Source organism: Sciurus carolinensis, chromosome 5 (genome assembly GCF_902686445.1).
Source record: "Sciurus carolinensis chromosome 5, mSciCar1.2, whole genome shotgun sequence".
Classification (NCBI taxonomy): domain Eukaryota; kingdom Metazoa; phylum Chordata; class Mammalia; order Rodentia; family Sciuridae; genus Sciurus; species Sciurus carolinensis.
In genome coordinates, this window is record NC_062217.1 from 151925698 (window position 1) to 151950344 (window position 24647).

General features: G+C 53.8%; 1 protein-coding gene across 3 annotated transcripts in view; it reads right to left on the bottom strand.

Moving 5' to 3' along the window:
• The window catches only part of Sh3pxd2a (SH3 and PX domains 2A), a 225410-nt gene that overhangs the window by 76494 nt on the left and 124269 nt on the right, over positions 1-24647 (bottom strand). For all 3 annotated transcript variants that reach the window (XM_047552631.1, XM_047552629.1, XM_047552630.1), the window contains one exon: positions 7939-7967. In XM_047552631.1, the coding sequence (XP_047408587.1) occupies positions 7939-7967 (29 nt within the window). The remainder of the gene's footprint in view (positions 1-7938; positions 7968-24647) is intronic.

Sequence of the window (24647 nt, forward strand, 5' to 3'; positions counted from 1 at the left end):
CAATAAAAATAAATTAAAAAAATAAAAAAGAATTTCCTTGTGACCAATGGGTTCTTTCTAGAAATCTGGCAGGAGAGGTGCTTTCCTGAGGCAGGGCCCTCCCAGTCTATAGAACTTCCAGTCTTGGACACCAGTGGGTCCCTTGGGCCCTGGCTTAGGAGGGATCAGACTTCGGTGGAAACTGAATTTGGGTCAGAAGGATCAGATTGGAATCCTAGGTCGGCCTGACCTGCTGACTGGGCAAGCTCCTCTCTGGTCAGTAAAATGGGAACAAACTAAGGTGTGGCAGCACATGCCTGTAATCCCAGTGACTCAGGAGGCTGAGGCAGGAGGATTCCAAGTTCAAGGGCAGCCACAGGAACTTAGTGTTGTAACAGTGGTCCATTTTATGCTTTGAATATAGCCCTTGCTGCCCCACCACTGCGACTTATTAGTAAAAGGATTTCTTTCTCTTCCTCTCTCCCTCCTCCTCCCTATTCTGCCCCTCCCTAATCTCAGGGGAAACAGGGTTACCTTTCTTGGCCATCCTAGGCAGTTTTCTGACCTTGAGCACACACCCACCACAGGAACCAGGAAGGAAGTAATCCAGACTTTGGGGATGGTACCAGAAGACCTCAGAAATGACTGTCTCCCAAATGAACACGTGAACTACAACTTCCAACAGAGAACACGTGGAATGTAGCCTTTAATCACCTCTTTAACTGCCTCCTGTTCCCCGTGATGGGAGAACCACAGCCTCTGGGACAGGAGTCCCCCTATGCTTCTCCTTTGCTAGCAAAGCAATAAAAACTTTTTCCTTGTTCTCAAAACCGTATCCTCATTAATGGATTGGCACTGGGGACAAGGGCAGAGCTTTTGGTAATAGCAAGGCCCTAAGCAACTTAGAGACCCTATCTCAAAATAATAATAATAATAATAATAATAAAAAGGGCTGGGGATGTGGCTCAGTGGTTCAGTGCTCCTGGTTCAGGGCACTTAGGACATGAGACTTGCTCAGTCTTCTGCCTGAGCTGCTGCTGGAGAAGGGCAAGAGCCAAAGACAGCGCTCTCTACAGATGGGGCGCTCACGCTGCCCCTGCTGCCTTGAGTCAGTGAAAACCAGGGACAGGTGAAGGCTTCCTCAGAACTTGCGCTTCATGTTTGTTAACTTCCATTCCCAGCCTCAAACGGGAGGCCTGATAAAGTGCTCCCGTGACCTCCATTTTAACAGACGAGAAAACCAGGCACACGGAAGTGAAGGACTTGCCCAAGGTCACCCAGCAGGCAGGGATGGGACACGAAACTAGGCATTCCTGTTCCGGTCTGCATTCTTTATGTTTTGTGGTGCTGGGATGGAACCAAGGGTCTTGTGCATGCTCGCAAGTGCTCTAGCACTGAATTATATCTCCAGACCTTTTTATTATTATTTTTTTGGCACCAGGGATTGAACCCAGGGGTGCTTAACCACTGAGCCACATCCCCACCCCTTTTTAAATATCTTATTTTGAGACAGGGTCTTGCTAAGTGGCTCAGGGCCTTACCAAATTGCTGAGGCTGGCTTTGAACTTGTGATCCTCCTGCCTCAGCCTCCTGAGCATCTGGTATTACAGGCATATGCCACCGCGCCCAGCAAACCCTGCATTCCTTACTGGACAGCCCCTTCCACAATGACTGCATTGAAGTCCTGTCTCCCCTGGGGCTCACAGAATGGAAATAAATGCCCAGTTGAATTTTTTAAAAACATACATCCTCCATCCTCTCGCATAGCATTTTACTTTATTTTGGGGTGGTGCTGGGGATTGGACCCAGGGCCAGGAGCATGCTAGGCATAGGCTTTACCACTGAGCTACACTCCCAGATCCCAAATGAATCTTTTACTCTCCAGTCTAAAGATGGTCAGCTTCTCCCTTCTTTCATAACCTATCAATAAATAAGACAACAACAAAGCTAACCCAGGGCAGAGCTGAGGTTCAAACCCTGCCTGGTTCATCTGATGCCAAAACCTAAACCCTCAACCCCCAGCAACTCTGCTCCTTCGCAATGGAACGGCGTCCACGCTGATGTCATTACCTCAGCCCCATAATACCATTTAATGATGTTGCATGGCAGCCGGGCTGTGCTCACTGCTTTTCCAAGGAGAAGCGTAAAGTAAACAGGACTTCACGAGGAACATCAACACTTGCCTAAGAGAACAGACTTGCAACACTCTTGAGCAACCTCATTTGCATTTAAACGAGCTGGAGCTCCTCATAGGGTCCTTGGTGGGATGGAACACCTGGCCCTCTGCCTGGCCACCATAATCTGAGAGACTCCTTGGCCGCCTGCGCCCCCTTGTGGCCCATCTCAGAACTCCACGTGGTTTACTAGACAGCGGTGAGACCTCCTTCCCAGGTCTGCAGAAGCCCTGCTCTGGGGGACCTGCTCTTGCCCCTCTGGGCTCCCGGAGAGCTACCCATTCTGGGGAGCAACCACAGACAAAAACAGTAGGTCCACCCTGCTGCCAGGCATGTTACAAAACCTCTACGTGCATTGCCTCACTGAGCCCTGAGCACAGTATGTCCCTGCCAGCTCGCTATTTCTATGACTACCCATTTTACAGGTGTGAAGGTCAGTGTTACGTGTCAAGCTGGCTAGGCCCCAGTCCCAGGTATGCAAACACACTAATCCAGGTGTTGCTGAGGAAGGTAGTTTGGTAGTTGTGATTAAAACCCATAATCAGTTGACTTTAAGTGAGGAAAATTATCTTAATACCTGGGTGGGCCGGAGCCAACAAGGTGAAAGTTCTCCAGGGCAGGGTTGAGGCTCCCCTGAGGACACCTCCAGTGGACAGCAGCTCTAGCTTGCACCTGTACTCCAACCTGCCTCTCTTCATGCCAGTCCTGTGGATTTCAGGCTAGCCTGCACAGCCCCATTGTGCACGCCAGCTCCTTACAACAAAGCCCTGAAACCTGACTGAGACAACGAAACAGGCAAGCTCAGAGATAAAAGGTTTGTCCAGGGTCATGTGAGTGGCAAACTGGGGACCTGAGAAGAGGAAGTCAGGCAATCTGACTCTGCTGTTTTCCAATTTCCACTCACTCTTCCTTCCCACGTCCAACCAGCAAGGCCCATCCAACACCACCAGTCTTACCCTCCACTGGAGTCCCCGCCATCCCTCACTGGTCTTCTCCCTGTTGATCTCCATTCGCCAACCAGAAAAATCATTCCACAGTCAAAGTCAGATCACACCAGGTGAGGTGGAGCATGCCTGTAGTCCCAGCAACTCAGGAGGCTGAGGCAGGAGGATCACAAGTACGAGGCCAGCCTCAGTAACTTAGGAAAACCCTCAGCAACTGAGACTCTGACTCAAGATAAAAAGGGCTGGAGATGTAGCTCAGCAGTAAAGTGCCCCTGGATTCAGTCCCCAGTACCAGAAAGAAAAAAAAAAAGTCAGGTGATCACATTTACCCCTCAATTCAGAACACTTGAGTGGCTCATTTCACTCAGAGAATGTCAAAATCCCTAAAATGGCCTTCAGACCCTTCAGTCTGTGCTGCTCCATGCCCCTGCCCCTAGCCACATCTCTGCTCTCACCCCATAACCCTGCCCTCTCCTGTTCTCCACTCTGGTTACAAGCCTGTTTAGCAGCCAGCAGACTCCCGCCCTAGGTCCTCGCACTTGCTGTGCCCCTGGCTAGGTGACCATGTGGCTCCTTCACTCCCCTTCTCGTATGGGTGGTTCAGCACCCCAGCAGACTACAACTTTCTGGAGGGCAGAAAGACACGTATTTTTAAAAAATTTTAACTTTATTTAATTTTTGTGTGGTGCCTCACACACGCTAGGCGAGTGCTCTACCACTGAGCCCCAGCCCCAGCCCAAGATAAATTTTTATAACCTCAACACCTCACAGAGCGCCTGGCAGACGGCTGGACCTCAATGTGAGCTCACAAGCCACACTCAGGGCTGCCCAGCCACCTCTGGGCACGAGCTCTCTCTGGATTGTCAAAGTGTCTGGCACTCTGCCCCACATCAGAAAAACTCCTCCTTTCCCCCCCTGTCCCCAGCTGAGGCCCACGGCCCTCTGTCCTAACCCCCGCGGGCTCATTCAGCCCATCTTCGTTTTCCTCTGTTCACCAAGCCGGTGGACCATGGTACTGAGCACTGCAGCCAAGGTCTTTGCTCTTGAGGTGACAGGAGACAGACGGTAAGCAAGAAAACACACGCATGGCAAGGGGGTGGTCAGTGATGTAGAAGGAGCAGGTGACGCGAGAGGGCAGCCAGGCAGTGGAGGGCTGGGGTGGCTTCGTGAGTGGTGACGAGTAAGCAGGAATCCTAAGAAGGGGTCGGCCATGTGAAAGACGAAGAGGGAAGAGGAGTACAAGGTGGCACAGAGGCAGGAGCTTGGTATGCTTAAGGCACAGAGGGTGGCCGTGCATCTGGGTAGGATGGACTGGGTGGGGATGTGTCGGGGTGGGAATGAGGGCCCCAGAGGGGTAGGAGCCAGGTCAGGGAGGCGGGCAAGGGCCAAGTCACACAGGGCTTGAATAAGGCAGTCCCTGGGCGAATTCACGCAGACAAGGGCGTTATTTGACACCTGTTTTGAGAGCGCCCCCTAGCTGTGGTGTGGAGAAGGGCAGGAATGGGTAAAGGTGAAAGGTGGTGAATGTTAGCAGTTCCTGAGATGGGGAAGAGGCTGGGAGGGAGGTCTGTGGCAGGGAGGAGCCCAGGTGCAGGTGGGGCCACGCTGCTTCCCAGTCCCCAAGGGCCCGCTCCCGCTCCTCCGTAACCTGCCTGAGAACTTTCCTCCTCAGTTGAGTCCACCCCTGCTTCAGAGGCTCCACGCTTGAGCAGGGCTTGGTGGGATGTCTGTGGTCCCAGCACTCAGGAGGCCAAAGTGGGAAGATGGCCTGAGTCCAGGGGTTCAGGGCCAGTCTGAGCAACATAGAGAACTGCCCTCCCTCCTGACCCCCCCCCAAAAATTCTGAGCACTTGGCTCAGTAAGGACCCTCCCAGGAGAAGCTGAGGCTTTGGAACCAAACTGTGGAAAGTAAAGACCAGGAATACTGTCCATTCTCCCTGTGCAATCAACCTTGGCTGCAGTCACCCTGGAAAGCTTTGTAACAGAGATGAGCAGAGCCCTGAACATGGACTCAGTTCTGCACTTCCCCAGGACTCTGCTCAGTCACCCGCTCTGAAACTCAGGTTTTTCATTTGTAAAACGAGAATCCCACCACCCATCATGTGATATGATTCAGAGCAGCAAGCGAGGAACATGTAAAGTTCCTAGCACATAGCAGATGCTCATTAAATCACATAGCTAGCACCTTGGGAGAGCTTCTTAGGTAGCAGGAATATTCTAGGCATGCTTATGGATATTAATTGACCTGACCTTCATCATCACCAGAGGTGAAATTTAGCCAGTGTTTTCCAAAGAAACAGAACCAATGTAATATGCACTTAGAGAAAAAGAGACTTATTTTAGGAATTGGCTCCAGTGATTATGGAGGCTTTGGTGAGTCCAAACACTGAAGGCGGGGTTGGAAGGTAGGAGCCAGAGGAAGAACTGCAGTGGAGTTCAAAGGTAGGCTGCTGGCAGAACTCCTTCCTGGGGGTGGGATTAAGGGGTCTCTGTTCTGGTAAGACCTTCAACTGATTGGATAAGGCCCACCCACACTAGGAAGGGTAATCTGCTTTTCTCAAAATCCACTGATTTAAATGTTAATCTCATCCAGAGACACTCTCACAGGAACTATTCAGTCTCACAGAACACTGAAAATAAAGCTTGACCAAATATCTGTGGACAATGGTCCATCCAAGTTGACATATAAACCATAAAAAAAAAAGTTAACCATCACGAGGGGGGTATATAACTATTATCCTAATTTATGGATGGCAGAACAGGTACAGAGAGGGTAAGAAATCTGCAGAAGGTCACAGTCAGACTCTCCTCCGGCTTGGCTCCAGAGCTGGCACTTTCTACCATGACACTAAGTGGCCATTATCATAAGCATACCAAATGTAAATTAAATTTCTTCATCCATCCTTTTCCTGGCCTGAAGGCAGAAGGCAGAGAAACTGGGGAAGGCTTTTCCTGGGGGAGGTGGCCTGGGTGGGGCACCCCGCATTGCTTAGGAAGCAGCTCAAAGGCTAAGCTGCAGGAGCCTGGGGTGTGGGGGAGGGGCAGAGGACCTGCGAGTGGGGGAGGGGCAGAGGACCTTGCCTTTACAGGGGAAACAGGATCAGAGTAGAAAAGGAATTTGTCTAAGACGACAGATGAGCCAGGACTAGGTCCCAGGGCTTCAGAATGTCTACCTGGTAATTTATGCAGTTTGTTGTGTGCTAGGGACTACTCCTCTCCCCCTACCGGGCTGAGAATCGAACACAGGGCCTCACACAGGCTAGGCTGACACTCTGCCAGTGAGCTAAATCCCCAAACCCAGTGCTAGGGATTATTCCACATTAACTTATTTAATTGTTGGCATGTGACATATATACTATTATCATCTTTGTTTTGAAGAGAATGAAGACACTGCAGCACAGAGAGGTTAAGAAACTTGCCTACGGTCACACACAGGAAGAATCAACCAGTATAGTACCACTCTGGGGCCCAGGGTAGGCTTCTTGGGGAGGGGGTCGTGACACTACACAATCCTAGTCTAAAGAGGAGGAGATGTCCTTCTGCCCCAGTGGGTGGGCAAACCTGAACCTGAGCGACCCACCGGACAGTCATGGACACACATCTCTCCCCACAACCAGATGGACCCCAAACAGGCATACAAATACACTTGAACAATGACTCCAGCCCCCGCCACCAGATCTAGCTGAACACTGGCACCCACGCCCGGCCTTCGCACCCTGACAAGTAAATGTACCCTTGGACCACACGTGTCCACCCCGGAAGCCCAACACACACACCACTACACAACTTTCCTCCTCGAATGAGCAGGTAAGCACGCACTTGCATGCACAACATACAAAAAGAAAGAGGGCTCACAAACGGCGTACATCTATCCCAGTGCGCATCCTAATTGCTATCCGTCAAGGCACACGAACTTCTACTGTACCCAGACCAAGGCACCTGGGCACAGGAGCCATTGACGGGGGCCACTTCCCACATTCTCAAGGGCCAGACCCATCAGATGGCTGCCCAGCGATGCACCATCTCACAAATATGCGCCACACACGTGTAACAGATCGCTCCAGCCTGCCCCTGCCCCGCCCCCCAGTACACGCAGCCCTAACTCCCAGGGACCGCACCCCACACCCCGGCGTTAGCCTTTTGCGAGAACAGTCCTCCGCACCCCTAGAGAACTCCTGACCCCAGTGGACAGCGCCCAGCACACAGTGTCCGCGCTAGGGCTTGCCCTACCTTGCTCCTTGTCTCCGCCCACTTCGCAAACTCCGGAGGGCCTTGGCACCTGTCAGGCCTGTGCAGAACCGGCTGGCCCCCTCCCACGCGCGTCTCCGCGGCCAACGCGCAGAACCCCCACCTTGCAGCAAGGAGAACACTCTGGGATCTGGGGGAGGGGGAAGGTCCACGGTGCAGGCGCTAAAAACTCAAGTCGCTCAAGGACGACCCCTCTTTAGTCAGGGAAAAAAAAACCCGTCTGTTAACCCTTCCATCACCGCCGCACCACAGGAAGGACCGAGGGGGAAGCCACTGTGGTGCCCAGTAGTGGTCACCGCAGCCCGGGGGTGAAGGATCTGTCTGCCAACGTTGTGGGGACTTGGGCCCTTCTTGAGACAACCCCCCACCCCCCGTCCATCCGCCCCCCGCTCCCATCCGCGAACCCAGGGGACCCGGCAGGAGAGATCTCAGGGGACAAGGGTTAAGGAGTGGGCAACTGGAATATCCCTGGCTCCTCAGAACCACAGCGCCAGCGGGCAAGGACAGCCCCCGAGAAAGTCCTCCGCAGGATCAGACGGGCACATGCAAGGAGCAAGAAGGTGGGAGAGAAAAACGCCCCGAGGCTCCCTTACCTGATTTCCTCCTGGAACTGCCATAATCCCTGAAAAAGAAGCAACAACAGACAGACATGGTTAGGGTCGGGCAGGGGCGCGGGGCCGCAGGGCTGCGGGTCTCGGGCTGCGGTCGGTCCCGGCGCCGCTGCTCATGTGATGCCCAGGGCTCGTGGAGCCGCGCGCTCCGCAGCTGCACGCACTGCGCGCCGCGCTGCTCGCGGGTGGCCCCGCCAACCCGGCCTCCGGGAGCGATCGCCCCGCCCCGCCCCGCCCCGCCCCGCAGCCTGCACCCCCTGACTACAGCGCCCAGCTCCGCCGGACAACAGGGTTCACCTTCCCCAATCCTCGGAGCACTGGGGAGTGCAAGCAGGCGCCCAAGCACTTGGCGAGCAGGGAAACTGAGGCTCCAAGAGGCAGGTTGCTAAAACCTAGGCCCGGACCTGCGCTGTGAGCCGGCTCCCCGCCCCTGGAGCGCTCCGCCTCCCGGCTCTTTCCTTCTCTTGCCCCATCCCACTCAGTCTCTAAGTCACGACTGAAATGTCACCTGCTCAACGTGTCTTCCTCAACATCCCTACCCCCTTAACAGATTTGTGTAACCTTTTTATTTTTATTTTTCTTCTGATACTGGGTGTTGAACCCAGGGGCGCGATACCTCTGAGATACATCCTTTTAGTTGTTATTTATTCATTTTTGAGACAGGGTCTTGCTAAATTGCTGAGACTTGCGTTGAACTTGTGATCCTCCTGCCTGGGCGTCCAGAGTCGCCGGGATTTACAGGCGCGTGCCCCCGCCCCCGCCCCGTGACCCTTTGATTAAAGTGTGCCCCTCACCTAGAGAGCACACTGTGGCTGTTTCTTCCCCAACTCCCACCTGCTCCCGGTCCCAGCAAAGGTGATGGAAAAACACTGTGGGATCAGTGTTGAACTCTTCTTTCTCCTTAATGGGTAAGGTTGGGCAATCTGGGCATTTAGTGGGGTATAACATACTGCAGGGGTAACCGGGAGGCCAGGAATAGTAGGGATGGATTTGGGGTTTCTGAAGGAGTGAGTACTGAATTGAAACACTATCACTGACAGTAACTGTTGGATGACCTTGGACACCTACCCCACCCCGCCTCCATACCTGGCCTGGACCACTGCAGCTTGGAGGCTGCCCTATCCTCCAGGGAGAGATTAACCCAGATTCAGGATCATGCAGGTTTCCCAAATCCTGTCCCCTATATCTCCCCCAATCTTCAGGGGAGTTTGGAAGGTGAGTGGCTTTCCTAAACTGAACCTCACGGCCCCTGAAATGCCTTGCGTTTTCATTTTTGCACTCCTGGGGATTGAACTCAGGGGCGTTTCACCGCTGAGCCACAACCGCGGTCCTTTTCATTTATTTTGAGACAGGGTCTTGCTACGTTGCCCAGGCTGGCCTTGAACTTGAGATCTTTCTGTCTCAGTTTCCTGAGTGCCAGGATTGCAGACATGTGCCACTGTGCCTGGCTTACAATGCTGAAGGTCTAACAGCAGACCGCCCTGGGGTCTATCTGGAGACTGGAGGACATACCTCCTGTGTTTCCCAGGGGTGGCCTAGGCTACTGGGGGTGTTTGTTAAGCGGCAAGGTAATCCAAGTGTACAGCTAGGGATGAAAACCCTCCTCAATCTCCTACACTTCCCAAAGTCTGGGCTCAGAACCCATTGGGCTGGAATGCTGGGGCAAAGTCTAGGAGGTTGCATTTCTAATCTCCTACTCTCCCCCTCAGCCTGTTTGAGAACCCCCTTGGTATGCCCCACTAAGAGGAAGGGCCTTTCATCCTCATTTTTCAGATGAGGAAATAAGTTCCGCACTGCCCAAGGTCACCCAATGGGGGAAGGGCTGTTTTTTTATAAACCGTCCAGCAGGAATAAAAAATGTTGGATGAGAATCTGTTGAAACTGCTTCTCCAAAAGGCATTAGGAAAGGGGGAGAACCCAGCCCCCGACCAACATGCTCCTCTTTCTGAGCCAGAAGAGAGACGGGGTGGACACTGTCCAGGTCTGCCTGGCAATGCCCTCATGGAGCTCAAGCATGGGGAGAATGCCCAGCAGGGAGGAGATCACAATATGGTGGCTGCGTCCACCCACAAGGCTCTCTGCACCCAAGGAGGGAATTAGCTGTTCAGGCGTTTTTTGCTGAGGCTGGGCTACCAGGGAAGGACTGTCAACAAGGAGGTGTTCTGTGTCCCACCATTTTCCTGCTGGACCTGCCAGGAGAAGCCTCTGGGCTTGGGACTCTACAGTCACCCACCATTCCCGGGCCGCCAGCAGTCCGGACAGGGGGTTGCTTCCTTCTCCCCATTGTTTGTACAGCTGGGGGCTGTTCAGGATTCTCTTACAGCCAATCAGCAGGGAGGCTATTCCCTTGTGACAGGGGAGCACACGGAGACTCTGGAGTGCAGAAGGGACATAATTCACATGCCTTGAGTGGCTTTGTGCCAGGTACCACATTGGTAAGTCTCAGCCTGGCCACTCAATGGAATCATCTAGAAAGCTGGCTAAAATTCAGCCCCCACCCCCCAGACCCTGCATTACCTTCATCTCCAGCAAGCTTCCCTGGGGATTCTGAGGCTTGCCAGTATTGCATAATCTCCACTGGGCCCCAGCCACCCCTAAGAAACATCCACACTAAGAACAGTATGCTTGGCATGCCAAAGAAGCTTCCAGACAAATCCCCTGGTCTGCCTGGCCTTCAATCAGAGTGGGGAGCCCACCCCACCAAGGGCTTCTCTATGGCTCCCTGCTGGTGGTGCAGTCTCCTCTGCTTGCAGGTGAGAAGAGCAAAGCTTAGAGAAGCTAGGCAACTCCTTCGGGGTCCCACAGTGAGTGAGGCCGGGTTGGGCGAACCCCCAGCGAACCTCCTCCCCCCAGCAGTGGGTGCCAGAGTGGAAGGCAGAGCCCCGGGGCCTGACAAGCACGTGGGGTTAAGCGCGGTGAGCGCTAGCAGTGGGCGTGGCCCGGCTGAGACTGAATGGCGGGATGGCAGCGGAGGAACCCTTCACGCGGTATCTGGCCTCCAGCCTGAGCAGTCGCTGCCCTAATAGGAAACCTCTAAGAGGTTTCCGGTTGGGCACCTTTTAGCAAAGCCATTTTGTATTTTTAGCTGCCGAATATGCTGAGAAGCAGCTTAGGTATCCAGTGGCTGGGACTCCCCAAACCCTAACATACCAGGGGCCCCACCCCTGGCACCCCCCCCCCCCGGGGGGGCCTCGCAACAGTCCTGGCCTGGGCAGGAGGGCAAGGCCAGTCCAATGCCCCAACAGTTCAAGACCCCCTCCCCTCAACCGCTCCTTGCTCCAAGTCTTGCCCTGAGCAGTGCTGACAGTCCCCACCCGGCCAGTGACTCTCCCTGCAGGTCATAGTCTAGCATGCTTCCGACATGCTGCTGAATCACCATCTCCCAGGAAGCCGCAGGAAGAAGGGAGGGTAGGGTAGGGCTCGGTCTCCCTCTAGCGATGCCAGAAGCTAATGTAATTGAAAAGGCCTCCAGCCTGTGTCTTGAAGGCCATTCAGACTTCTCCCCAGTTGGTCCAGGGAGGGACTAAGACTATAGGCTCAGTGACCAACAGTGCCAGGAAAACAGGAACATGGGAGTTACTGAACAAACTGGGACTGATGGTCCACAGGTCGGGCAGGCTGGGGGAGAGGGGTGGTGAAATTCCTCCAACCCAGCACCCCAAGCGAGTCCATACAAGGTGGCCCTGCTCCTCCACCCCATGTGACAGCATTCATCTCTTGGTCTTTCCTCCTGGGGGATCCGTCACCTCTACATGAAGACAGCTGGCCTGTAGTTCCAATCCCCACTATCTGCTTTGGGTGGTGACCTTGAGGTACTTCCTTCACCTCTGAGCCTCTACTTCCCAATGGCAGGATGAGGACAGTCACAGCACCTCTGGCTTTGGTGAGCGGGAAGCATGCAGAAAGGGGCAGCCTAGCCAGAATACCACCCTAGGAATCGCCTGTGATGACATTCTTCTTTCATATCCAGACCCTCTGTCCAGCTGTGGTTGCTACCCAGATGGCAAAGGTCTGTTTAAACTTGGATGCTGCAAGGGCGTGGTGGTGCTCGTCTCAAATCACAGCAACTTGGGAGGCTGAGGCAGGAGGATCCCATGTTTAATGACAGCCTCAGCAACTCAGTCAGACCCTGTCTCAAAATAAAAATTAAAAAGACCTGGGATGTAGCTCAGTGATAAGAGTGCCCTGGGTTCAATCCTCAGTACCAAAAAAGCAAAACAAGGGGCTAGGATTGTGGCTCAGTGGTAGAGTGCTCACCTAGCATGTGTGAGGCACTGGGTTCAATGCTCAGCACCATATATAAATCAATTAATTAAATAAGTCCATTGACTTTTTTTTTTTTTTTTAAAGCAAAATTAATCACAACAGATCCGTGAAACTCAAGGAAGGGTTTCTTATGGTCCTCTCTGGATATTGGTGGAGTTGGGTGATCCTAGCCGTATTTTCAGAGTTTGGGGTTTTTGGGGACACAAAAACAACTGTTGGTCTCTGTCCAGCACTGAACACTGGGAAAACCTAGTCTTTTTTTTTTTTTTAATATTTATTTTAGATGTCGATAAACCTTTATTTATTTATTTATTTATTTATTTAAATGTGGTGGTGAGAATCAAACCCAGTGCCTTATGCATGCCAGGCAAGTGCTCTACCACAACCCCAACCCAAACCAAGTGTTTTTGTTGTTGTTGAGATGGGGTCTTGCTATGTTGCCCAGGCTGGTCTTGAACCAGGGCTCAAGTGATTCTCCTGCCTCAGCCTCCAGAGTATCTGGGGCTATAGGTTCTGTACTGGGCTAACAGGACACATGGAACCCTCCCAGGAGCAGGCCCTGCAATTTCATGCTAGCACACCAAAAAGGGGCAGCTTTGCTTTCTTTATTTCACTTTCTCTCTTTTTCTCATTTCTCTTGCTGAGACATGATGGGCTCCTTCCCCAGGCATTCAAGTGCAGCAGTTGTGGGAGAGAACACAGAAGGAGGGGCTGGAGGAGGGACAGCAAAGGCATTTAATTCTGTGCTCCGTCCACCTGACTCCTCCCTTTCACCCCCCCCCCCCCACACACACACAGAAGATTCTGCTAGGAATGTAAATCGGTGGCCGCTTGCCTGCCTAGCATGTTCCATTCCCAGCACAGTTAAAAAAGAAAAAAGAAAAGAAAATTCCCAGTATCCAGTATTTGGCCTTCGGTGCTCTGAAGTAGGCAGAGCAAGTATTAATCCATTTGATGAATGAGGACACTCAAATCTGAGGTTTCAAGTGGCTTGCCCAGGCTCCTGAGGCTAGATGGATGGACAGTCCTGACCCAGAATGTTCCCTATGGGGCCACACCTAGGCCTGCCCACCAGGGATTGGGCTGCAGGAGGGGATGCCCTAGCAGTAGACAGCAGGTTGTCCCTGGGAAGGAGGTGGCATCCTGTGGTCAGGGTTCCCAGAGTGAGGAGAAGCTGTGAGGAGCTGCTAAGCAAGGGAGAGAAGCAAACCCATGCCAGTGTTCCCAGCTCTGGGAAGGGGGCCGAGTCCTCACCAGGTGCAATTCTGATTGAGCCGCACAGCCTGTCCCCACACCGCCGCCCTTCTCCCTCTGCAGCAAGCACCTTGGCAGAGGAAGACACACACAGACTTCCAGCCCGATGTTCTTGCCCTGCTGTCTGCTGGCTGACATTGGCCACTCGGCCCGGGATGCCCGTCTGCAAGGGCTGCAGCTGCTGGGAACTGCTCGAGAGACTGGCTGGGTGCCAGAGGCTGACTTAGGGGTGACCTTGAGAGCCACACCGGCTGGGGGAAGACAGCATGCAGCCTTGGCCAGGGGATAACCTGAAGCCCTGAGATATGTCATCATGATCTTGTCCACTTTTTGAGCTCCTTTTGTAGGTGGGGATTGTTGAACCCAGGGACACTTTACCACTGAGCTACATCCCTGGCCCTTTTTATATTTTTGTGTTTGAGGCAGGGCCTCACTAAATTGCTGGCCTCAAACTTGAGACTCTCCTGCCTCAGGCTCCTAGATCACTGGATTACAGAGTGCACCGCCATCCCTTTTTTTTGGTATTGGGATTGAACCCAGGAGTGCTTAACCACTGAGCCACATCCCCAGTCTTTTTTGTTTTGCTGCGTTGCTTAGGGCCTCACTAAATTGCTAAGGCTGCCTTTGAACTTGTGATCCTCCTGCCTCAGCCTCCTGAGCCATTGGGGTTCAGGTGTGCGCCGTGTCTTCCAGGTTCCAACAAGCATTTTAAAACAGGGTAGACTGGAAATGATCAGGGAGTCACTCGTTGTCAGGCTGTTTGGTGAAATTTTGGTTTCAGATGTCTGTCTACCTACCTAGCTATCTGTATTGGGTTGTGATGTGAAATTTGTTTCTTTTTGTGGCAGAAAAGTTTTAAAAACACTGACAAAGCCCCTGGGCCTCAGACTGTCCACTCCTAAAAGAGGTGACTCCCAGTGACGCACAGGGCCTTTGTGAGGATTCTAATCCTCTGGGAGACCCATACGGCAAGACCAGCATATTCTTCCAAAAGTCAAGTTAGGAGGGTCTGAATGAAGGGGCTTCAGGTCAGCTGGGGTCTGGAGAGAGCTGGGGGATTTTTCCGCTCCTCTTAGCCCCGAGCCGGGCTTTTGTTCTGGCTTTTGAGAGCCTTTGCACGGAATGGTCTGGAGAGGCAGCGACCTCCAGGCAAGACAGAAGTGGGGTATGAATGCCGTCCTTTGCCCCCATTTGTGCCCTGATCTAAATCGTTTCACTGAGGGCTCTTGTGTTTAACAAGAATCCATCCTTTCTCTGCAGGGCCTGTGTTTTCCTGGCTTCTGAGAATGGGCCCCATTGTGACATGCAGCTAGCCCAGAGAGGCCAGATTCCTGCCCTGGGTGAATGCTGAATTCCTCGGGAGGGAAGGGGTCTTGGGTCCCCCAGTCTGTGTCCCAGACAGTCTGGATGCTATGAGTATCCCAGACCCCAGAAGGCCCCTGGGAGTTTAGCTTGTATCCTAAACATCCAAGAGGATTGCTACCATTTCTCCATCCACAGTGACAATGCACTGTCTCTCTGTCTGTCTCCACCGACTCATCCCAACGTTATGAGCAAAGGCCTTGAGTGTCTCCAGCCCAGGGATGGACTCTACCTTGTCTGGTCCTCAGAGCAGGGAGTTAAGAGGGAGACTAGGTGGGTTCAAACCCTGGTTTAGTCACCTATGACTCTGTGATGCAGACAGGTTACTTAACCTTTCTGTATCTTCAGTTGTAAAGGAGAAAAATCGTTCCTGACAGAGTTGTTATGGAGATTAAGAGGGATAACATGCAAAACTTTAGAACAGCATTGGGCACACGGAGAGGACCCCAGCCAAAAGCTTGGGTTCATAAGAAGGGCTAGATCTGGAGTGTGGATGGTTGCCACAATAAGGCAGGTGCTGACTATCCCACCCTTGTGTGAATGGACTGTGTTATGGTTTGGATGTGAGGTGTCCCCCAAAGGCTCACATGTGAGACAATGCAGGAAGGTTCAGAGGAGAAATGACTGGGTTGTAAGAGTCTTAACCCAATCAGTGAATTAATCCCTGATAGGATTAATTGAAGTGGTGGGGTGTGGTTGGAGGTGACTGGAATTGGGGCGTGGCTTTGGGGTATATATTTTGTATCTGGAGAGTGGAGACTTTCTCTTTCTCTCTCTCTGCTTCCTAATGATGCAAGCTGCTTCCCTCTCATGCTCTTCCGCCATGATGTTCTGCCTCACCTGGAGTCCCAAGGAATGGAGCTGGTCTTCTATGGACTAAGACCTCTGAAATTGTGTGTGAGCCCTCAAATAAACCTTTCCTTCTCTATAATTGTGCTGGTCAGATTCTTTTAGGCACAGCAGCAAAAAAGCTGACTAAAATAGACTGTGCGAGACCCTGGCCATATCTCAGAGTGCCAAATTAGGGCCATGAGAACAAATAGGCCTGATTCCCGCCCATGTGCATTCCAAGGAGTCCCACCCAGATGGGGACTCTGACATGCAGTCCAAGGGAGAGGATCCAGGAAGTAGGAGTGGCAGAAACACAAAGATGATTTCCTAGAGGGAAAGCAGGGCAGGGATTGGCGGTTCAGCCCATTGCCTTGGAGTCCTGTGAGTTTCTCCCAACGTGACCTGAGATTCCACTTCCAATTTTGCCAGCCTCCTCTTAACTCAAGGGGCTCCATGGATTTCCACAGGGCTGCATGCCAGACCCAGTGAAGGACTGGCAATAAAATGTGGTTATTGGTTTCAACTAACAAGTCCCAAGAGAGAAAGACATGGAAGGCCCTCCATGTTTGGAGGTCTTCCTTATCTCTTTCCAAGTTCATTTGCTTGTCCCTCCATCTATCCTTCATCCATCATCCATCTTTCCTTCCTTCATCATCCATTCTCCATCCATGCATTCTCCATTACCATCCATCCATCCATCACCCATCCATCATCCATCCATCATCCACATCTTAACAGAGGGGTTGCTGTAGACCCATTCTTGTGCCTGAAGCAGAAGACAACAGTTTTGCTTTAAAGAGCAGACTATCTAATTGAAGATATCAGACAAACATCCAGGAAACAAAACATACAAGTCACTCTGTGATTAGCTGCCCCAAAACTTGGTCATGAGAGTGACTGTGTAGGAATTCCCAGGACAGGAAGATCAGAGTGGCCTGGGTGGTTGAGGAAGGCTGCCTGGCAAAGGGAGGAGTAGAGCTAGCCCCTGGAAGAAGAGGAACATTCAGAAGTTAGAGCAGAGGCCGGAAGGCGATTGGAGGTGGAAGGGGTGGTGTGAACCAAGTGCCGAGGCAGGAACACAGGCCAGGAGAGCCAGGGACGCAGGGCCCACGGAGCAGGACACGCAGCTGGGGCTGGCCTCGGACTAGGAGGAACTTGCTGCGAGAAACCCACTGGAAAGTGGTGGCACCAGCTCCCCGACTGGGAATGAGTCCCCTCTGGTCCTGGTTTTCCTGTCGGGGAGGCGGTGCGGGGACTTGTTCAGGGGAGACAGAGGACCTCTTTGTTCTCGAGCTTCGCAGCCTCATCTGCAGAGGTGTGCCTGGTCTGTGCGGTGCGAGTCCAGCAGACAGACACCTGCTGCTGAGCACAGGCTTGGGACTTGTTCCTGGGCTGCGGGCCCCGAATTCCCCAGTCCTGGTCTAATTTTGAGCTGGGGTTGGCAAGTGGGAGCTTAGGTCAAGGGCTCCCCGATTCCCTTCAAGAGGCACAAGGGGAGGCCAGGAAGGAGGGCAGGGGCTGCTGGAGGAGGAGGGAAGGACCCGGGGACGCTGGCCTCACTGGCCCTGGTGGTGGGGGCAAAGCTTGGGGTGCCTGTATAGATGAAGACACCTGAGGCCATAGGGCTGGCTGGTGGCAGGGCTGGGTGTGGCAGAGCTGGGGCTGAAGCCCAGGCCAGGCCAATGGTTCTCCCAAGGGTCTCGGCCCTCACTGATTCATCCGAGGCAACGGGAATGACAGCCAAGCCTGGGCACCTCTCTGCTGGGCCAAAAGGCGGACTTAATGAGGCTGCCTCACAAAGGGGCAGGCGGCTGCCACGCTCCGCACAGTGGGCACTCCAAATGCAGGACAAAGTGGCTTTCAGCCAAGGGCCCGGGCGCCTGTGGAACTTGGGGATGCTCCCAGGCTAGACTGGGGTCTTCCCAATGACTGCTACCTGGGCGTTACGGGGAAAGGGCTCTACTGAGGGCCCCTGACGGACCCTACACCAGGCCAGCCCAGCTCGGGGGCCGTGAGACCTGAGTTCCAACAGGCAGTGTGGCCTGGGCAGTGGCAGCCCTCTCTGGGCCTCGCTTTCCCTGACTATAAAAATCAGGGCATTGGGCTGGGTCCCACTGTAATAGGGACTTAGACTCTTCACTTTCACCTACAAATGTTTGATGGGGGGCTAAAAGCAGGATTAAAAACTTGTCATCTCTGATCCATTTTGCACCTGTCTCCTCTGTTCTGAGCCGCCCTGGACTCCGGGAAGTGCAGGTCTGACTGATAAGCATCCTGTGATGAGAGGAAGTCACCCCCACCCCACCTCCTAGGCTACAGCAACTTCCTATGCCCACAGGGCCCCACCTGACCGATCCTGGACAGGTGGACAGGCCTCACCTGATGAAGTCCCCGGCTCTGCAGCTGTGAAAAGCCTCCGGCTATGCAAACCCCCTAACTCTCGCCTTCGCCCTCCTTTCTTTAAAACCTCAGTCACTGTCAGCCCCTTGAAGATGGGACTAAGGACATGGGTCCCCTTGTCTGCCAGGTAGAACCACACTGACTAAAGTTCCTTCCTGCTTTTTAACATTACCCTTCCTGTTTGGTGTTGGGGTGAATGGCTGGACCTGATTTGTTGGATCTCCAAAGTGAGGCCTCTGGTCTAAGGCTCCGGCAATACCATCAGCTCTGGGCAGCACACAGGCCTGCGTCCCTCTTGTGGCAGGAGTGGTGACCTGGGACCCCTGACTGTGCTTCCTGCCCCTGTCCTCCTCCATCTGCGCCCTGTCCAGCTGCACCCTCTTCTTTGGGTTGACCCCAGGGCAACTATAGAGAAGTCGCTGCTGACACCCATTCCAGACACCAGCAGGCCAAGCCCACTGCCTCCATCCTCCACCGAGTAATGTCCGCTGAGCTTCTGTTGCCAAGGAGAAGACTCCTGAGGCCTGGAGCAACCATGAGCCCTTGGACTCCAGACTGGAAAGGAGGGGAAGGAAGGCAGTGGGCCAGATCTAGGAGGGAGTCACCACTGAGTGGCTCTCCCCACACTGAGTGGTCCTTCCTCCCAAAGGTGGAGGTGGGGAAATACATCTAGTGTCAGTATTATTTAGTTATTATTATTATTATTTAGTGTCATTATTATTATTCCTAACACCATTATTGGTAAGAGCTCTGCATTTGTCGAGGATTTTCCATTATGCCAGGTACCAAACCAAGCCCTGGACACACTCAGTTCAGTGAGTCCTCACAACGTGCCTGTGTGCGGCTTCTCTCATCTCATTTTACGGAAGAGAAGTCCCCTGGGAGCCCCTTTCCTAGGCAGCCTGACCTGTGCACAGGGTCCCAACAGGTCCCACACCCTCTCTAAGGTGCCCTGGACCTCTGGCTGGAGCACCTCCAAGGGACCTGCTTGATGGCCTCATGCTCAACCACTGTTCCTGGTATGCCGGTGAGTCTGGCCCTCCTGGGAAGAGAGACACACGGGCCTGGGCTCCTCCAGGTGGGACTTCCTGATAACCTTGACCAGCAACGACCTCAGGTGATCACAGCCCAGTCTCCACACTCATGTTACAGAAACTCAGCTAGTGACAAGGTCTCAGCCTGGAGCCCCAGCTGGGGTGGGGGAGGGGGCAAGGGTGGGGGCCTCCCTGTAGCACCAACAAGCGGCCTCACTTAGTCCTGTTCCTCTTTCAGTTTACAGGGATGTGCTGAGCACCTATTGGGTTCCAGGCCTCAAGATCACAGGTTAGAATAAAATGGGCTCGCTCCCTGCCCTTGGGGGGGCAGAAGGGGAGCGCCAGAGGCAATCAAGTCAGCAAACTGATGTGCTGGAAACATGCAGAGAATGAAAAATGGCTGAATGAGGAAAGGCAAGGTACGCGGAGGTGAGGGGTAAAGGAGGACCTGAACGGCAGATGGAAGAGGTGGGGTGAGCGGGAAAGGAGCCTTAAGGTGGGAGCTAGGGAGGTCGGGGGCTAGAGACCGGGCTCCCCAGGCACAGGAGACCAGGGGCTGTTGAAAGTTACCTGAAGCACTTTGGAAAGCCACCAGAGCTGATCTCACAGAGGCTCTTTGGCAAGCCCCCTCTGGCGGCTGTGCGGGTGCCCTGCGCCCTGCCCTTGGGGTAGCCCCGCAGGAGAAAGCTGGTGATTGGCCTGCAGCTTCTTCCTGTCTTACTCCCGTGCTGGGCCTTCTCCTCTCACCTCCCAAATAAACTTGAATCCCTATCCCCAGATTGACTTCTGGAGGATTCCATACCAACACCCCTACCGCTCCTGAAATTATTTTGCGTCTCAGGGGACATGAAGCATCCCCATGTGCCCAATAATATCCTCGTAGCTGGTAGGACTGGGCACAGTGCAGGACAGAGGATGATATGTCCTCTGTCCTCGGGCTCCCAACGCAGCTGCCTGCAGTGGAGCAGTCCTCTGAAGTCCCTGACCAGGTAGACACAGGCGACCTTTACTGCTTTGGCCCCAGAATGAACCTTCCATTCTTTGGCTTGCAGGTCCTGCTTCTCTAATTGGAACCTGCCTTTGCATAATGGAGTCAGAACTGAGCAGGGCACAGCTCCTGCTCTGGGCCAGGCAGATCAGTGGCCCTCCTACCTGTCTCCCATTCAAGTCTCCTTAAGGGCTCACCTTGGGCCTGTGGGCACCGTACAACACATCAGCCATGGAGCTGCTCCAGGCCTGGGGAATGCTCTAGAAATTGGCTGGGAAAGTTCCAAGAGCCAGTAAGAGACTAGCCTTTGAGCTGCAATGCCCGAGGCTGGTCTGGTACCTCTGACCTCAGGCCTGCATGGGCCGTGGAGCCTGCCCAGGTTGGACTGGATGGCATCTGGGGAACTCTGGGCTCTGAAGACAGGGACTAGAGGTGACCTCTCACTCCTGCTTCTCACTGGGACACCTCCCTAGTGATGAGAGGACAGCCTGCTCCGATGGATCCAGAAACTCTGAGCCACACCGCTGCCAAGCAGGTGCTGTTTTGTGGCCTTAATTATCTGTGCCTCTGACTTTGCCCTTCAACAACACCTTTGGTACCAGCAGGTCCCAGTCTTTCCTGGGAGCATCCTGAGAGGGAAAAACGATCGTAAGAAGCCAAACTGACAATCAGCTTCTCGTGCATTTTCTGCTAAGTAGCTGGGCTGCTGGGACACCTGCCACTCGCCTGGATACGAGCTGAGCATCTTTGTGGCTCGGTCCTTTGCTCTGTTGCGGGTGCCTACCAGCCTTCTGAGAAGCTTGGTGAGACCGAGCACTGCATTTGAGGTGTCTTTCCGCCATCCTGGGAGCCTGACTACCTGGGGCTGGGTATAAAGTTCAAGGTGAGCACCAGGCTAGGCTGCTGGACTCAATAGACAGGGAAGGTGCCCACCAAAATGGGTATATGCCCCTGCCACCCTGGGACCCCACTTGAAGCCCGCCTTAGAGCTGTGCCTGTAATACCAGTTTATGCAAGGACCAGAGCAGCGGCCAGAACTCCTGGAGGTCTGGCAACCAGAGTGGCCCATGGGTGGGGCAGGGACTCAGTACCTGCACACACACTTTGTCTTCTCAGTAGAAGCAGAGGGAGGATGCTATTGGAGCTCCCCGACACTGGAGTTTTGAAAGAATTGAAAACCTCCCTCTGGGATCCTTTCGGGGGTGATGGAAATGTTCTGAAATTAGACTGGGGTGGCGGCTGCACCGTCATCATTGCATTCAATCACCACTGAATCTGTTGTATACTTAACACAAGTGAACTGGATAGTAAGTAAGTCATATATTAATAAGGTTGTTTAGAGAAAAACCCTCCCTCGGGCCCTAACATTGAGCCAGGCTCCACCAAAATGGCCTCTCAGTGGGAGACTGGGGCTGTGTTGCATGAGGCCAGCTGCAGGCCCTCTTGATTCAGTATTCTCTGGGTGGCAAATGGGCCACATGTTAGAAGGCAGAAGGGGGATTATGGGCTCAGTCTGTGGTTCGTGGGAGGGGGACCAGCTTTTTTGGATGCTTCCAGACCCAGCCTCCCTGTCTGTCCTCTTGGAGGAGACTGTACCTACCACGAGGCTCTGTAGAAGTCTGGCCCCAGAGCAGGGAGCTAGGGAAAGTCTTGACCAGCTGCTGTGGGGAGCCTGGGCTGGTCCTGGGGGCACCCTGAGCTTTTCAGGGGTGTGGCTGGGCAAGAAGCCTGGATTCCCATTCAGATATCCTTACAAGGAAGGCACCCTCCACCGGACCCTCAGCATTAGCAGCTCCCAGTCACCACAGCAAGTTGGGAGTCCTGATTCAATTATTTTGCCCTTTGCGTCAGATGGAAGGTCTCATCTTGAACTTTGGAGCTAGCCACCCTGGCATGTTGCAGGGGATTCTCTCTTCCTCAGCCCAGTGTGGTCCTGTTGGGTGCAGACTTGGTGTTGGGCGGGTTAGGATCTGATTGCAGACTCTGACACTTACTAGCTGAGATAATGGAACTAATCTGAGCAACTAATTCCTCATCTTCGAAAAGGATCAAGAGCCTCGCAGAAGTGTACTGATGGTTAAACAAGACAAATTATGCTTAAGCTGTGGCACACAGCTTTGGCACAGAATCACCTGAATCTGCCGGCTCTGGCCCAGGCGTGGGTAAGCTGTAACATCCACTGTTGCCACCAGGTGGAGCCAGACACACACAAATGCCTCCAACTTGGGCTGCAGCGTTACAGTGGTGTGGGAACTCCAGTCAACCTCAAGACCCAAGTTACAGGGCCTGTGAGGGGGAAGGGGCTGCTTGATCTCCATGATGCTTACCCCTGACCCTCAAAGGGAGCACCCAGCTGGGCTGCTGGACTCAATAGGCAGGGAAGGTGTCCATCTAAATGGGTCCATTTGTCTGCAAATGTTTCCCATTCCCACAGCTGTCAGTCCCATCCAGACCCTGGCTGCTGCATGCTTGGACACTGCAATAGCCAACTAGTCCAGACAGACCACAGAACATCAGAGGAAGGAGACCCCGGAGATCCCCAGATTCTGCACCCTCACCTGATGCTGAAGTGTAGAAATGGCTAATGACTGCCTCAGGCCCATCTCTTCTCAGAATACCCCTTACTTATCCTCCAGAAAGATAGTTTCTTTCCATTCTGGAGGCTGCTGCGACCTCTGGGTCTCCCTCTGACCTGGAGGCCCTCCTCTGCTCTCGCTTCAGTCTCAGCTTGCATGCCACCTCCTCAGGGAAGCCCCCTGCCCACCCGACTGGGCTGGCCGGCTGCTGCAGATGGCCCTGTACCCATATAACCCCTGTTTCCTTCCGCCTTCCCCACTGGATCAGCAGCTGTGATGAGCCCTCTTTTCACAAGTGAGGAAACTCGGGCTCTGGGAGTTTCAACAATTCCCCAGCCCCTCAGGGGTGCGGGGAGAGCCAGGGTTCCAGCCAGCACCCATGATGCTCTGCTTCCTCCCACAGGGGTGAGTGTGGTTTCTGCTAATGCCGTCCCTTCCCTTCTACCGCTGCTTCCCTTGGGTGGGGACTCAGCTGTGTCCAGGCCCCACACCTCACAGTGATGCTCAAAAAGTGCTTGAATGACCGAGTGCCTCTTCCTGGGTGCTAACAGGAACCCTGCTCCAGGTGGCCCACGGCCCAGGTTGTAGCTCAGCTCTGCCCAGGGAACAATTACACAGAGGGTACCCCAGTGAGTTCAGGGGAACTAAGGCCACCTGGAACGTGTCGATAGCAGAGCAGCTCTTGGGCTCAGCGAGGCTTCAGAGGACACCATGGGCCTTGCAAGTGAGGAGTGGGCGAGGGGGGGTCTTGGGCACCTGCAGACCACGACCACCCACCTGGGGCTGAGGTTTCAGGGAAACACAGGAGCACAAGGCTGAGAAAGTGACTGGGGATCCTCTATACCAGGATCCTTCCCTGAAAATCTCTTCTGCCCTTGCTTGGGAGAACCGAAAACCCCGTGCCAGCCCCCAAAGCTATAATCCTCTCTCCTTGGGGGTGGTCCTCACGGGCTTGGCTACAGGAGCAGAGCCCAGACAGACAGTTTTGAATCCACTCTCTCCAGCTTGCCCGCCCAGCATGACAGCCAGACCCACAGAAGTCCTTGCTCCACAGAGCAAACGCCCCTTTCAAGTAGGATAGGCGTTTTCCTATGGGCGCCTACTTGCCACCTGGCCACCCAGGTTGAAGGGTTTACTTACATAAAATTCTTGCCCCTCTTCTCCCTGCCTCCCCTGGACCCGCAGCCTCTAGGTCCAGCTGGCTTTCTCAACCATCAGCATAAAGAAGCTATTTGTGCAGTGGCCAAAGGCGAGGGAGGAGGTTGGGGGTAGCTGGAAGGCCAGTGTGGCCCACGTCCCTGGCCAGCTGAGCAGGGTGCAGAACTGTCCTGCTGACAAGGGTCTGACCAGAGCTCAGCTGAGCATGGGGTGGGCTGGTTCTCCACCCTAATTCCCAATCCACTGGTCCCTTGGGAGGGACAGGAATGTGGGATGCCTTGAGTTCCCAGTGGCCAGTGGGGTGCCTGGTAGGACGGGGTGGAGGGAGCGGCCGCACCTGACAGTTGGTGCCAGCCCTGGGGAGCGCTCCGGAGGCCAAGGGCTCAGTGAGGCTGTCCCAGCTCCCACCTTCAGCTCCCCCACTTCCATTCCTCAGGTCTTTGGTGAGCAGCTACTCTGCTCCCTGGCCTGGGTGGGTGCAGGAGAGGGGAAGGAAGCCCAGGCCTGCTGACTGAGCATCTGCCAGGGACTCCAGAGGCATTTTATATGCATCATCACCCTGGGCGCTCACAACGACCCTGCCAGGTGGTACTGTTGGCCCCGTGTACAGATGTGGAAACCCAGAAGTCAAGGGAAGTAATTCATTCAAGGCCACAGGCACGGGTTGGGTGTTGACAGTTGTCTCTGCCATTAATTCAACTCAGTTTAAGATCTCAACTGAATGGTGGCCTTAAGCTTTGAGTTCACTGGCCTTCACAGCCCTGGTTCACAGTAGGTGCTCAGTAAAGACCTGCTGAGTGAGGGAAGGCTGCAGCAGACTCC